Here is a 14,461-nt window from a genome sequence, read left to right on the forward strand (position 1 = left end):
TGCAATCTGTTCTCAAAGAGGCGCAGGCCACTGAAGGTTGCCTGCAAGGTGGTCCCATGTCCTTGCACCATGGGGAGCCTCCCCAAAAGGTGGTTTCTATTCAAAAAGGAATGATGATATTCATTCCCCAGCTTGAAGAAGGGTAAGTTAGGGGCCGGACAGGACTTCCCGGGCTAACGCTGAGCAGTGAGGCGGAGGACTGGAGACTTCAGAGGCCTTCCAGGGGTTGGGGAATGCAGGAACTGCAGCCCAGGCTCCATCTGCCTGGGGGCTCCTAAAGGTCATGTCTGCCAAGGCCTGAAGCCTACCTGGGGGCTGACATGTTGATGCAGTTGGTAGAAAGTGCAATGGGGGCGTGGAGATCTGGCCAGCTTGCATGCCTCCTGTGACGAGGAGCTCACCACCTACCAGATGAGGGGCTGTCCTGTCATCTTTGAACCCTGTTGGAATGGAGACTCCCTCCTTACACAGAGCCAAAGTCAGTCTCCCTGTGTCTCCCACCCATGGGTTCCAGTGCCACAAAGAACAGCCTCAACCCTCCCTCCAGCCCAGATCTGTTATTTCAAGACAGGGGGCCATGTCCCTGCTCCAGCTTTTTCTTGTGCCAGCAAAATATTTCTAAATTTGAGAAGTACTTCCAAAATGCCCTCCAGAAGTCTAGCACAATTTACACCCCCACATCTTCAACCACTCCAAATACTATCAATTTTTAAATTTTTGGCAATCGAAAGATGTGTGCCACTGTGATAGTAACCTACACTACATAGATCACAAATCAGAGCCAGGGTCTGCCTGGAGTGCACTGTGTGCTGTGTGCTGAGGGCTGCCCTTCACGCTTTCCACCTGGTGCTGCGCATATGCTCTGATGACAAGGTGAGGCCAGCACTCTTGGATCCAACCAAGCAGGTGGGAGAGGGAGGCCACAGTCAGGCTACCTGCCTGAGCCAACAACCAAGGCCAAGGGCGTGGCAGTGCCTGTCCTGCTGGGAAGCCCAGGTAACTCCTCTTCCAGTCTGGATTCCTACATCTCTGCTACCTTCTCTCTTGACAGCAAAGTTAAACATTCGTTTCTCATGCTTTGTGATTATTTGATTGCCTATTTATTCCTTTCCTCTATCGTTCAATTGGACTGTTTTTCTTATTAAAAAGTCTGTCTTTAAACAGAGTTTAAAATATATTGCAAGTTTATCCCAATGTGTTGTTTGTTTTTTACTTTTGCTTGGATTACAGAAAGTTTCACTTTTTAATGGAGCAAAGTGTCCATTTTTGGTTTTTTTTTTTTTGCATTTGTGGATTCTGGAAATTGTGTCTTTTTAAGGAAGTTCTTCAGCCCAGAAAGTATTTAGCACTAGCATCCTAGGCTGGGCTGCAGGAGGGCGGGGTCCCTCTCACCCCAGGTCCCCTGGTCAGGGAAACAGAAGGGTCTGGGAGTTCCACGACTGCACGTCCACACCACAGGGTCCCCACATCAGAATCGGACGCAGACACCGCCCAGTCCTCTCGGGAGTCTAGTCCCTCACTGCCTCACCTGAAGCCTCTCCCGCCTCCTCCTCCTTGGGCTATCCCTCTGCCCAAGGTGCAGGGGAAGCTGGCCCTAGGCACCCTCTCCCCACAGCCATCGGCCCCGGTGTCCTCACCGGTTGGTCTGGCAGACGGTGGGCAGCCTGGGGAAGCATCTGCAGCAGCACCGCCAGTTTCTTGCTGCTCAAGTCAGAAGGATTTTATGCACTTTATGAAAATAAAACAAATGCTTCCCAGAACTGTCAGGGCCCATTAGCTCTAAAGAGTCACATGCCCAGCTTTGAAACCACAAATTTCTAGCAGGCGCCTCTCTCATCCCAATGCCACTACCTAGGAGGCCCAACCCCCTCCCAAGAGGCCAAGCCCCCGACCCACAGGCCTGAACCCCCCACCCCACCAGAGGCTGAGGCCGAGACAAACTTGCCCATCCCTGAGGTTCGTCAGTCCTCAGGGGTGGGGCCTGGGCTCTGCTTTCCTCATGTGACCTCAGCTTAGACTGCTGTTTCCGTCCCTCACAGGAACATGCTAATAGCAAGCTATTCAAACGTGGCAAAGGCGTCTCTGAACATCACTATGTCTTTGTGGCACATTCCAGCCATTGGCTTCTCTGCCTAGGAGATGAGATGTGAGACCATCCACCAAGACGGGGCCACGGGCAACTGGTCCTGAAGGGTCAGAGCTGAGCAGGAGACCCGAGGCCCTGCCAGCCAACCGCTGAGACGAGGGACGGTACACGCCGCCAGCACACCACACACCAACACTCACCAGGCACCCATGAGCCACATGTGCCCCCCGTGGCTAAGATGACCCATCAGTGGACAACAACCGAGGCTCAAAGGACACATAAAAAGGAGCACCCCAAATCACACATCCACACCTGACAGGAAGGGGGTCCTGATCCCACACTCCGTGTTCTTCCACACCACCTCAAGAAGGGGCAAAATTTACCCTGCAGAGGTGCGGTTTGGCAGGGGAGAGGAATGAAGTCCAAAAGGTGAAAGAAGGCCTGAAGCTATGCCCACCACCCACAAAACTGGGCAGGGGAGGAGGGGTCTAGCCGTAACCCCCAGAAGGCGGGTGGTGGGACGGGAGGCCTGGCGGTCAGGGCCTGTGCTGTGGGCTCCGCGGGGCACTCACTGTGGTTCTTGCCTCAGCTACTTCCTGTTCAGGCTTGAACCCCACGTAGATCTGCCACTTACCGTTGATAATAAACCTCCTCTGTGCTTCAGAAACAATGCACATGACCCATGAACGAGGCCCAGAGGCCGGGGTGAAGAGGGAGGCGCCGCTTCGGGCCAGGCTTTCCAAGTCAATCTGTGTGAAGGGCCTCTCAACCCAGTTTGGGTTAAGACCTAGGAAACACCTTCAGAAGTAGTAAGCAGAGGCTTCAGAATTTCCACTCTGGATTTTATCTTTTTTTTTTTTTTGAGACAGAGTCTTACTCTGTCACACAGGCTGGAGTGCAGTGTCATGATCTCGGCTCACTGTAACCTCTGCCTCCTGGGTTCAAGCGATTCTCCTTCCTCAGCCTCCCAAGTAGCTGGGATTACAGGCGCGTGCCAATATACCTGGCTAATTTTTGTATTTTTACTAGAGACGGGGTTACACCATGTTCGTCAGGCTGGTCTTGAACTCCTGATCTCAGGTGATCCGCCCACCTCAGCCTCCCAAAGTGCTGGGATTACAGGCGTGAGCCACCGTGCCTGGCTAGAATTTCTTCAGATGAAAAACAGCAGGACAAACCTAAGGACAGATAGCCAGGGGCCAGAGGAGGGTGGGGAGTACAGGCCAGCCTGGGGAGCAGAGCTGAGTGGGGTGGCTGCAGGACAAGTATGCTCCAGGAGAGAGAACGCAAAGGCCCCGGGGCCTCAACAGGGGTCAGCTGCCTCTCCACGACTGTTTCCACAAAACCTCTCAGGAAAGACTGGAGAAAGTTTAAAGTGTCCCTTGCTGTGTGTGCGCACCTGAGAAAGACCCTTCTTCCCTATGGGCCCTGTCTCCTACTCTCTTCCCAGCTCCAGCGGATGTCCCTATGCCCTAAGGCTGACAGGCTTCTCACCTGCCCCTGAATGGTGTCTTCTGTCCCATAGGGCAGAAGGTTCCAACAGGAGTCATTGCTGGAGGGCACAGAACTCCTGCTGGAATCTTCTCCCCTATGGGACAGAAAACACGGTGCAGGGGCAGGTGAGAAGCCTGTCAGCCTTAGGGCACTGGGGGAACCCTGTAGCTGGGAAGGAATAGGAGACCCCGACTCCTGGGGAGGGGCAGGAATGCAAGCTGGTTCCAGAGCTACAGTGAAGACCCAAGGACATGGTGTCCACCTAAGACTGGGGTTAATCAAGCAACAGAGTATGCCCCCAACCCCTCCTGCCGGCTGACAAGCACTGAGCAGCAAGAAACACTGGACTCACGCATGTGCGGCAGAACTACTCAGCACGACGGAGGAACAGCCTGCCTGAGCACACAGGACTTCATCTATGAACGCAGGATATTTTCATGTTGGGTAATCAAGGATAGCACATTACTAAGCCAAAGGAGGGAAAATGCGATCACCTTAACAGACAAGAACAATTCAACATCCATTCCTGCTAGAGGTTCTCTGTAACCAGGATCAGAAGAATCTGTTTTCAACATGAGAAAAGAGCCGTCGCCACCATTCCTGGCAGCATCGGGCCAATTGTAAAATCACAAGGACTGTCCATATTTGTCCAGCATCACACTGGGGGAAGGAAGCTATAGCACAGTCAAAAGGCAAACTGGAAATAATATGAACTCAAAACACGAAGTGCTTCTAGAAATCCAGGAGGGAAAACCAAGAGTCCAACAGAGTAAAGGGCAAATGAGCTGCTGACCAGTCAGCTCACAGAACAGAAAAGCAAACAAGCAAATGGTCCTTAAACACATCAAGAGAGGCTACAACTCAGTCAAAATGCGAAAGCGCAAATGAAAACCACGCCGAGATCCTCTTTCTCGCCTGAGTAGCGGAAATCTCTACGTGTGGCCATCTGCTGCCGGAAGGCTGCAGGGAAAAGGCACTTCCACATATTTTCTGGTGCAGGAACATGGAACCATCCCACAAACAGCATCTGGCAACGCCCACCAATATGGTGACACATTGTGCTTTGACCCTGCAGTCTCACTTCTGGGTATCTCTCCACACATAAGAAATGATGGGAGAACAAAGCTATTCGCGGCGCATTGCTTTTAATGGTGGAAGATTAGAAACCATGCAACTGAGCACCAGGAGCCAGCAGCAGAAGCCAGGCAGTCACAGGGGGAGATCCCCGCAGCCTGGAGAGAAGTGAGGACGGTGTCTAGGGTGGACGCTCTGAGGTCCCCACAGACTGCATAAACCCGAAAAGCCAAGGTTCAGAACAAGGTTCAGAACTATGACCTTTTGTGAAACTGTATGTTGGGGGGTTATAAAAGTAAATATTCATATCTGCTTGTACAAGAGTCTAATGCAAATGGCTGCCTACAGGGGCAAGGAGAAGCAAGGCAGACAGGGACCGCAGGAGGGGACTTCTAAGTGAGGACCCTTTCAGCTAACCGTGATTGTGGATCCATGCTACTATATTACCTTTTCCATTAAAAGCCCTTTAAATAAGAAGAAATGAATACTTTAGGAATATGAATTAGTTATGCCAACATGAATACCAGGCACAACTAAGGGTGATATTGATACATGATTGACAGTAAGGATAATTTTCTTTAAAAACTTACACATAGCACTATCCGCAGGGTGTCATGCCTGCCTGCTGGAGAACATAAATTAGACCCTAGCATCTGTGTGCACAGTGGGGCAGGGCCAGTCCACCCTCCTTCCACAAGCATCTCCTAGAATCACATGGTTCTGGGTGCCCGGCTTCATCCGAAGACACCCAGAGGTTTCCATGGTGCTTTGGCCAACACCACATGCCCACCAATCTGGACACACACATTTGACTACAGTCATTGACATGGATGTGATCCTGCCCTGGCTGACCAGAACACAACCTTCTTGTAACATGTGTACTTTAACTTTCTTTTGAACTCCATTTTCTTACCAGAAAGACCAATTTGCTTGGTTTAAGAAACTGATAACCGATTTGGAACTCAGCTCTATGTATGAATTTAAAAACAAGTTTTATGTATTATTATTAATATTTTAGAGTGGATTTTGCTCTGTCACCCAGCCTGGCATCCAGTGGCATGACTGTGACTCATCGCAGCCTCAACCTGCTGGGCTCAAGTGATCCTCCCACCTCAGCCTCCTGAGTAACCGGGACTACAGGCGCAGACCACCACACCCAGCTTTTTTGTTTTGATGGGGCCTCACTCACTATGTTGCCAGGGCTGGTCACGAACTCCTGGGCTCAAGTGAGTCTCACGTCTCGGCCTCGGAAAATACTGGGATTGCAGGTATGAGCCACCACGGCTGGCCAAAAGAAGTTTTATAGTTTTTTGTTTGTTTTAGACAGAGTCTCACTCTTTCACACAGGCTGGAGTACAGTGGCACAATCTCGGCTCACTGCCACCTCCGCCTCCCTGGTTCAAGCAATTCTTCTGCCTCAGCCTCCCAAGTAGCTAGGATTACAGGCACCCACCACCATGCCCGGCTAATTTTTTTTTTTTAATTTTTAGTAGAGACAGGGTTTCACCATGTTGGCCAGGCTGGTCTTGAACTCCTGACCTCAGGTGATCTGCCCGCCTTGGCCTCCCAAAGTGCTGGGATTACAGGTGTGAGCCACCATGCCCAGCCAAGTTCTATAGCTTTAAAAGCCATTTAAATTTCTCTTGCTGAGTTTAAAAGAAACCAAAATCCCTCCCAATCTCCCTTTCCGAAAATACACATAATAATCAAAAAGGGGTTCTGACTAGGGGGCTTTACTAATGCCCCAATGTAAAGCTTGCATAAACCATACTTATTGAAACACCTTTTTGAAAAATATAAAATGTTTTTATTAATAAAGTGTATCCTAGGATAGAGTTAAACTCAGAGCCCAAATGTAGCAAGTAGTTACATTTGAGAATCGCTGAGAACAGCTATTCCTTCCCCTCCGACTTAGGCTGGCTCATGCTTGACTTAGAATTTTTCTTACTTCTACTTCGCTATGTTAGTCTTTGCTGGAGAGCCCCTCAGAGGAGCCCGCAGTGGTAGAGGTGCCATGAACAAGGTTATTTACCGTCTGCACTTTTGGGTGTGGAAAGAAGAGTCCAGAAGGGGGAGCCAAGTCCAGGTCTGGGTGTTTAGTGTCTTCCCTGATGGTGACATGCTGAGCCTTGATCCTGCTTGGGCGTGGCCTCCTTCTGAAGCAGGTTCCTGCAGAAGCTCAAACAGGCTGCTCATCCTGCTTCTGCTGCCTCACACTGGCTACTGATCCAAAAGCTGCTCAAAGGCCCTGGCCATCTTTTCTCTTATTCATGTGCCATGACACTATACACATCGACCAACAGAAGATAAACCCTATGAGTCCAGGGCAGCTCAGAAGAGCAGCACTGGAATAGTTCAGGGGCACTCGCCAATACACTGACTAGAATTCCATATCACCCAAATCCTAAGTAGCACTTCATATCACCAAATGACATCATTTTTCTTCATTGATTTCAGTTTTTAAAAGTTGATTTTTAAAAAGAAAGATAAGGATGAATATCAAAGTAGAAAGCTGCATTTTAGTCTTGAACTATTTCTTCCAAAGGTTTATTATGCATTTCCTTTGAATATAAATTATCATCAGCTCAACTTTTAAATTCAAATTCTGGAAGTATGACTCCAGTACTCCCTGAAAACTTATACACCAAAGTATAGAAAAATACTTAATAATCCCATTTGTGTATTTTCTCAAAATAAGAGAAAAATTAAATTTCTCAAATAAGATCAGGATCTGGTGTCTAGGATAAGATACAGTAACAATCACGTGTAGAGACCTTCTAAAACTTCACAAATGATCTTACAAATTCAAGTAAATGCTTACCTATCTTATAAAACTTCATTTTATACTGAAAAGAAGTACATGTCATAATATGAATGAAAAGATACATTTCCCTGAACTTTCCTCATGAGAAAAACAAAATGCACACATTTGAAAATAAAAAATCTAAATGCTTATGATTTTTCCATGTGTGAATTGAACTGCACAATCCATACACTTATGGAAAAAAATATGTGATTATTTTTAATGATTTACGTATAAAAGAAAAATAAACTTTATGATACAATTTGACAGACTACTTCATAAAAAATTTTACTTACATACAATGTATGCAATTTTTTGCAATCCCCAAGTTCTATTCATATATACAAATTCATAAAAGGCAGACATCTTAACTTGAAGTGAAACAAGGTCCATTCAGGGTCATGGCTAAGTCATTTGATTCAGTAGAAAAGAGATTATAAATACACAAAGGACTACTTAACTAATGTCCCTCCACTCCCCCAAAATGTATTCAGTATAATCTGATCAAACAGAATTTTATGGTGCACTATAGGAAGGAGAAAAAGACCAACGTTTCAGAATGGCAGATCTTAATAATCTGCTCTTGAACTTATTCAGCTCAGAAAGTCATATAGCAACCTTAGTACAGAATTTATTTTGGAAATTGTATGAAGAAAAACCCAACAGTGCCATTTGTGCTAATCCTTAAAGAAACAAAACCTGGCAGGGTACTGTGGCTCATGCCTGTAATCCCAGCACTTTGGGAGGCTGAGGCGGGCAGATCACGAGGTCAGGAGATCAAGACTATCCTGGCCAACATGGTGAAACTCCATCTCTACTAAAAATACAAAAATTAGCTGGGCGTGCTGGCGTGCGCCTGTAGTCCTGGTTACTCAGGAGGTTGAGGCAAGAGAATCACTTGAACTTGGGAGGCTGAGATTGCAGTGAGCCGAGATCGCGCCACTGCACTCCAGCCTGGGTGACAGAGTAAGACTCCATCTCAAAAAAAACAAAAGAAACAAAACCTTTTCAGGCAATCCTCACATTTTAAATGGCACTCCTTAGTTTACATAATAAACACACTATTAAAAATAAAAGTATTAGGACCCAGACCTTAAGACCCATAAGTGTGTCTTCAAACACAATGAAATGTTGTATAAAATAACTTAAGACTCTGCTATGTATTTACAATAGTATATGTAAGTGAAAAACTATAAACCATGTTTTTTAAAAAACTTTTGCTTTAAAAAACAATTTCCAAAAAAATGGCTAACATCAAAAAACATCGTAAATCAGTGCAGCCTTGTAAGTCTTCCTTATGTCATTTTTCCTAAGCTCCCTGTCTCTCAGGTGTGCACACCCATGCAAAGGAAAAGGCATGATGCCAGTGCCTCGCAGAGCAAGACCCTCTTAAGGAGAACAAGGACTCAAGGGTAGCTGCGCTAGCCTCTGCCTGAGGAAAACCAGGGCAAAATGCTGAAGAAAGTGAGGATGTAGCCCAAGACAATTTCATATCCAGACAATGTCCGTAAAGGTCATCCTGAAATCTCCTTTTTAAATTTATCAACTTTAAGGACTAGAAACACAAGCAAAAGATAGTAGAGATCAAGAAGAAAATTACATAGAGAAGTACATGCAATTACAAAGAGGTCAAAAAACAAAAACGAAAACAATCCAGTAGATCGGTACCTTCTATGGAGACAGGCTGAGATTAGCCCTTTCAAATGGAAATTAACTGAAAATATAATTTATTCATTTTCAGGCCTCATTCTACTTATCAAGTGCCTATCAAAAAGTATACAGTCATCCTTCATTCTGCATTGATCTCTGAAAGTCTTTCCACTAAACCAAAATAAAGGACTACTGTTCCCTTGGTATGCCCACACCACTTACCTGCTAGAGAGTTCTGGTACAGAACTAAACAGGTTACAGCAGAAACACAAAGAACAGGCTTTCAAAAAAACTTTTCACAGAGGTGTTTGGAAGCGCTATTTATAACTAGCCAGTATTCCATCTGGAAGGAGGTAAGAAAACATGGTTTTTTTAATACACTTAACATGCTTACAGTTTTAAAGCTCTGAAAATTAGCTGGATAGTAACATTGTAAACTGTTCATTTTCTTAGCAAACTGGAACTTAAAAGAGTAATGATTTTCTATCTTCCTTTTTGCTTTTAAACTGAGGTGACTTTTCATCTCTGAAACTTTTGAGTGTTCACCTTCTCGAAGTCAAATTGATACTATACACCATTTTCTGGATTTTTTCTTCATTCTTGAGGATGCTGGCCTTCACAGCGCAGATCTTGTCTTGCTGGTCTTTGATCAGCTGCTCCAGCTCCGCAAGCTCAGCCTTTAAGGGCTCCACGGCACAGTCTGTGATACTGAGGGAGAATAAAACCAGCGGCTCGTCACTCTCTCATCTCATTGTGTGTTGGCTTCTTAATTAAGACATTGAAAGACAACAGAAGTAAATTATTCATTTCATCCAAAGAAAAGGATAAAATTTATTTCTTATTTTCACAACCCCTGCCACAACCAAAAGTGAAGTCAAACATGAGATTTATAAAAGCAGCAGTTAATATTTCTTCAATGATAAGTTTGAAGCCCTTAAATTATATACAGAACAGCCTCTGGGACAAGGAGGTATGCTGCAAAGTCCCCATCGACTTTGGGGAACCCCCTCTACTGCCCCCTACCTGTGTTCCTGCTGCAGGGCCCCCTCCCCATTACTCCCTGCCTCTGCTAACCCCACCCCTGCTCCTGCTGCAAGGCCCCCTCCCCATTACCCTCTCGCTACCCCCAACCCATGCTCCTGCTGCAGGGCACTCCCTCATTACTACCCCCCACCTCCGCTCCTGCTGCAAGGCCCCCTCCCCATTACCCTCCTGCTACCCCCCACCTCTGCTCCTGTTGCAGGGCACACTCCCCATTACTAACCCCCACCTCTCCTCCTGCTGCAGGGCACTCCCCCATTACTACCCCCCTGCTACCCCCAACCTCTGCTCCTGCTGCAGGGCCTCGGCGTGCTGCCTGTTCTCGCTGTGCCACAGCTGCAGCTCATTCTGCATGGCATCCACGTCTTCCTGGATGTAGTCCATGATCTTCCCCAGGGGAAGTGCACTCTTGCACAGGGTCTGGATGGACGTGCGGAGCTTCTCTATCTCCTTGGAAACGATGTCCTTCTCCTTCTTCCACGCTGACTCAAAGAGAGATCGCTCCTACAGACAGGGAGACATGGAAGAGGAACACGCCTCCTCAGTCCGAAGGCAGAACAGGGCTGGTGCACTCAGCACATGGCCATGGGGCTGGGAGGAAAGGTGCAGGCAGGGACAGTGCTGGCTGTGGGACACTCACTCCCGTGCAAAGGGAGAGCCATGCCACCTGACAGAGTAACCCTGAAGTGCTGTGTGCCATCAGAGGACACAGCACTGCCAGGGAGGGACCGCTCCTTCCCTGCTCAATGGGGACGGGGATCTGTCTTTACCTGGAAGTCCATCTGAGGGCAAATCTCTATACAGGCAGATTTCAGTTCCCAACTAACAAGCAACTTTTGTAGCTATTGTTACAAGAGCTTAGTGACATGGAGGATTTTTCCCAAATGGACTGGCAGAGAGGGGCCCTGACCCTACAGCTCCTCAAATGGCCCACCTTCCATCCCAAATGACTCCAAAACCCAGCTTGCCAGGAGGAAGGGGGAAAGAAACCCAAAGGAGAGGCAGAAACTGGTGCCGTGGAAAGGAAGGCATGGAGAACGTGCAGGGGGGCCAGCGCCAGCAGCACCCAGCAGCACCCAGCAGCACCCAGCAGGCAGACGGTCAGGTCGACTTAGATGTGACTGTGCTGGCCGCTTGGGGAGGCCACAGAGTCCGGGGGCTCAGAGGCCGGATGGAAGGGGCCAGGTTGAGACAGCAGCAGGTGAAGGAGGTGAGGAGGACACAGAGACGAGAGGAGAGCTGCATTCGATTTGGGCCAGGAGTTCTTGGGTTCTTTGGCAAGCAACATTTAGAATTCTCTTCATATAAGCTTTGATCACAGACATCTCTGAATGTCAAAAATTGAAGTGAGTTAAGAATCAATAAGCTTGGGAAAATTAACATGGGTTCTTTCTCCTTCTTTCCTTTCTTTCTTCTCTCTCTCTTTCTTTCTTTACAGCCAGGGTCTCACTATGTTGCCCAGGCTGCTCTCAAACTCCTGGGCTCAAGTGATCCTCCTGCCTTTGTCTCCCAAAGTGCTGGGATTACAGGTGTGAGCCATCATGCCCTGCAACACTGTTTCTTCAGGAAGCCCTCTCTGGGCACCCCCACCCCACTCCAGACCGGCTAAGGTGCCCTTCCTGGCCTCACCCACTTACAGAATGAGCTAGTAAATGCATTCAGTTGTAATAAATCTACCTATTTAGTTTGAACATATCATAGCTACATAATTACTTGCATTACTTCTGCCAGTTTCAGACTGTGGGCTCGGGAGGGCAGGATCTTGGTCTAGATTCATTGTGGTTCAAATAAGTTCTGCTTAAGAATTTGTGAAATGAACTAATGAAGTGGATAAATGATTTATGTATCAATATCCTAATTCCACCACTTACTGGCTTGGACAAATACAAGAAAGCTTTAGCATAATGCCTGGCACACAGAAAGTGTTAAATAATCGGAACTTTAAATAAAACGTAAAACTCATACAACTAATAAGTGAGTTCAGCAAGGTTGTAGTACACAAGATGAGCATATGAAAATCAACTATATTTCTATATACGAACAATGAACACATGGACACTGAAACTAAAAATACAATGCCATTGACAATTGTTCAACAGAAGACAATGTTTAGTTGTAAATCTAACAAAACATGTATAGGACTTGGAAACGGAAAACGAAATGCAGATGAAAGAAATCAAAGGAAATTTAAATAAATGAGAAGACACACTGTGTCTGTCCACAGATTGGAAGACTCAACACAGTAAAGACATCAATCTTCCCCAAATCGATACGCATATTTAATACAAATCCTACCAAACTTCCAGTCAATTTTTTGTATAGACAAGATTATCCTAAAATTTATGTGGAAAGGCAAAGGAACTACAACAGCTAAAACATTTTCAGAAAACACAATAAAGACAGAACTAACCAGTCTACCCAATTTCAAGGCTTTTTTTTTTAAATGAAGTCTCACTCTTTCGCCCAGGCTGGACTGCAGTTGTGTGATCTTGGCTCACTGCAACCTCTGCCTCCCGGATTAAAGCAATTCTCCTGCCTCAGCCTTCCAAGTAGCTGGGATCACAGGCGCACACCAGTATGCCCAGCTAATTTTTGTATTTTTAGTAGAGACGGGATTTCACCATGTTGGCCAAGCTAGTGTCGAAGTCCTGACCTCAGGCGATCCTCCCATCTCGGCCTCCCAAAGTGGTAGGATTACAGGCATGAGCCACTGCGCAGGCTTCAAGTCTTTTTAAACAATTACAGTAATCAAGACAGTGCAGTGTTGACAGAGGGACACAGATTAAATGAACAGAACAGAGAATCCAAAATAGATCTATACAAATATGTCCATATGCCCAAGCAATCTTTGACAAAAGTACAAAAACAATTTAGTGGCATAGAGAGTTTTGCACCATTTGGCACTGGGGTAAGTGGACCTCCATAAGCCAAACAAACAAACAAACAAGACCTTGACCTAATCTCATAACTTAAACAAAAATTAACTCAAAATGAACTATGGATTTAAATATAATCTATGAAACTTTAAGATAAAAAAACACAAGAGGAAAAAGTCTTTGGGATCTAGGACTACGCAAAGAGTTCGAAGACTTGACACCAAAAGCATGATTTCAAACGTTTGCTCTGCAAAAGACCTTGTGAAGAAGCTGCAAAGATAAGTCACAGAATGAGCGAAACAACTGCAAATGACACATCCAATAAGGACAGAGAGCTAGAATAGGCAAAGAACTCCTAAAACACAACAGCAAGAAAGCAAATAATTCAATGAGAAAACGGGCAAAAGACACAGACATTTCACTGAAGAGGATATAAGGATGGCCAACAAACAGATGAAAATACGTTTGAAATCATTAAGTGTTAGGGAAATGCGAATTCAAACCACAATAGCCATCACCACACAACAGTCAGAATGGCTGAAATAAAAAACAGTGACAACACCAAATGCTGCTTGGGGAAACTGGATCACACATTGCTGATGGGAACGTAAAAAGATATGGCCACTCTGGAAAACATTTTGGCAGTTTCCTATAAAACTAAACATGCGGCCGGGCACAGTGGCTCACACTTGTAATCCCAGCACTTTGGGAGGCTGAGGTGGATGGATCACAAGGTCAGGAGATCGAGACCATCCTGGCTAACACAGTGAAACCCTATCTCTACTAAAAATACAAAAAATTAGCCAGGCGTGGTGGCGGGCGCCTGTAGTCCCAGCTGCTAGGGAGGCTGAGGCAGGAGAATGGTGTGAACCCAGGAGGCGGAGCTTGCAGTGAGCTGAGATGGTACCACTGCACTCCAGCCTGGGCAACAGTGCAAGACTCCATCTCAAAAAAAAAAAAAAAAAAAAAGCTCATCATGACTGGCCATCAGAGAAATGCAAATCAAAACCACAATGAGATACCATCTCACACCAGTTAGAATGGCAATCATTAAAAAGCCAGGAAACAACAGGTGCTGGAGAGGATGTGGAGAAATAAGAACGCTTTTACACTGTTGGTGAGACTGTGAACTAGTTCAACAATTGTGGAAGACAGTGTGGCGACTTCTCAAGGATCTAGAACTAGAAATACCATCTGACCCAGCCATCCCATTACTGGGTATATACCCAAAGGATTATAAACCATGCTGCTATAAAGACACATGCACACGTATGTTTATTGCAGTACTATTCAAAGACTTGGAACCAACCCAAATGTCAATGATAGACTGGATTAAGAAAATGTGGCACATATATACCATGGAATACTATGCAGCCATAAAAAACGATGAGCTCGTGTCCTTTGTAGGGACATGGATGAAGCTGGAAACCATCATTC

The 14,461-nt window shown here is 46.2% G+C and overlaps 1 protein-coding gene across 2 annotated transcripts in view; it reads right to left on the bottom strand.

The window, feature by feature from the left end:
* Positions 1 to 7,650: 7,650 nt before the first annotated feature.
* TRAF3IP1 (TNF receptor-associated factor 3 interacting protein 1) overlaps positions 7,651 to 14,461 on the bottom strand; it is a 76,098-nt gene continuing 69,287 nt past the window's right edge. For both annotated transcript variants that reach the window (XM_011929585.1, XM_011929584.1), the window contains 2 exons: positions 10,432 to 10,652; positions 7,651 to 9,815 (listed from right to left, as the gene is read on the bottom strand). In XM_011929585.1, the coding sequence (XP_011784975.1) occupies positions 9,650 to 9,815; positions 10,432 to 10,652 (387 nt within the window). In that variant the 3' untranslated portion in view covers positions 7,651 to 9,649. The remainder of the gene's footprint in view (positions 9,816 to 10,431; positions 10,653 to 14,461) is intronic.

Source organism: Colobus angolensis, unplaced genomic scaffold (assembly GCF_000951035.1).
Source record: "Colobus angolensis palliatus isolate OR3802 unplaced genomic scaffold, Cang.pa_1.0 Scaffold82, whole genome shotgun sequence".
Taxonomy (NCBI): Eukaryota; Metazoa; Chordata; class Mammalia; order Primates; family Cercopithecidae; genus Colobus; species Colobus angolensis.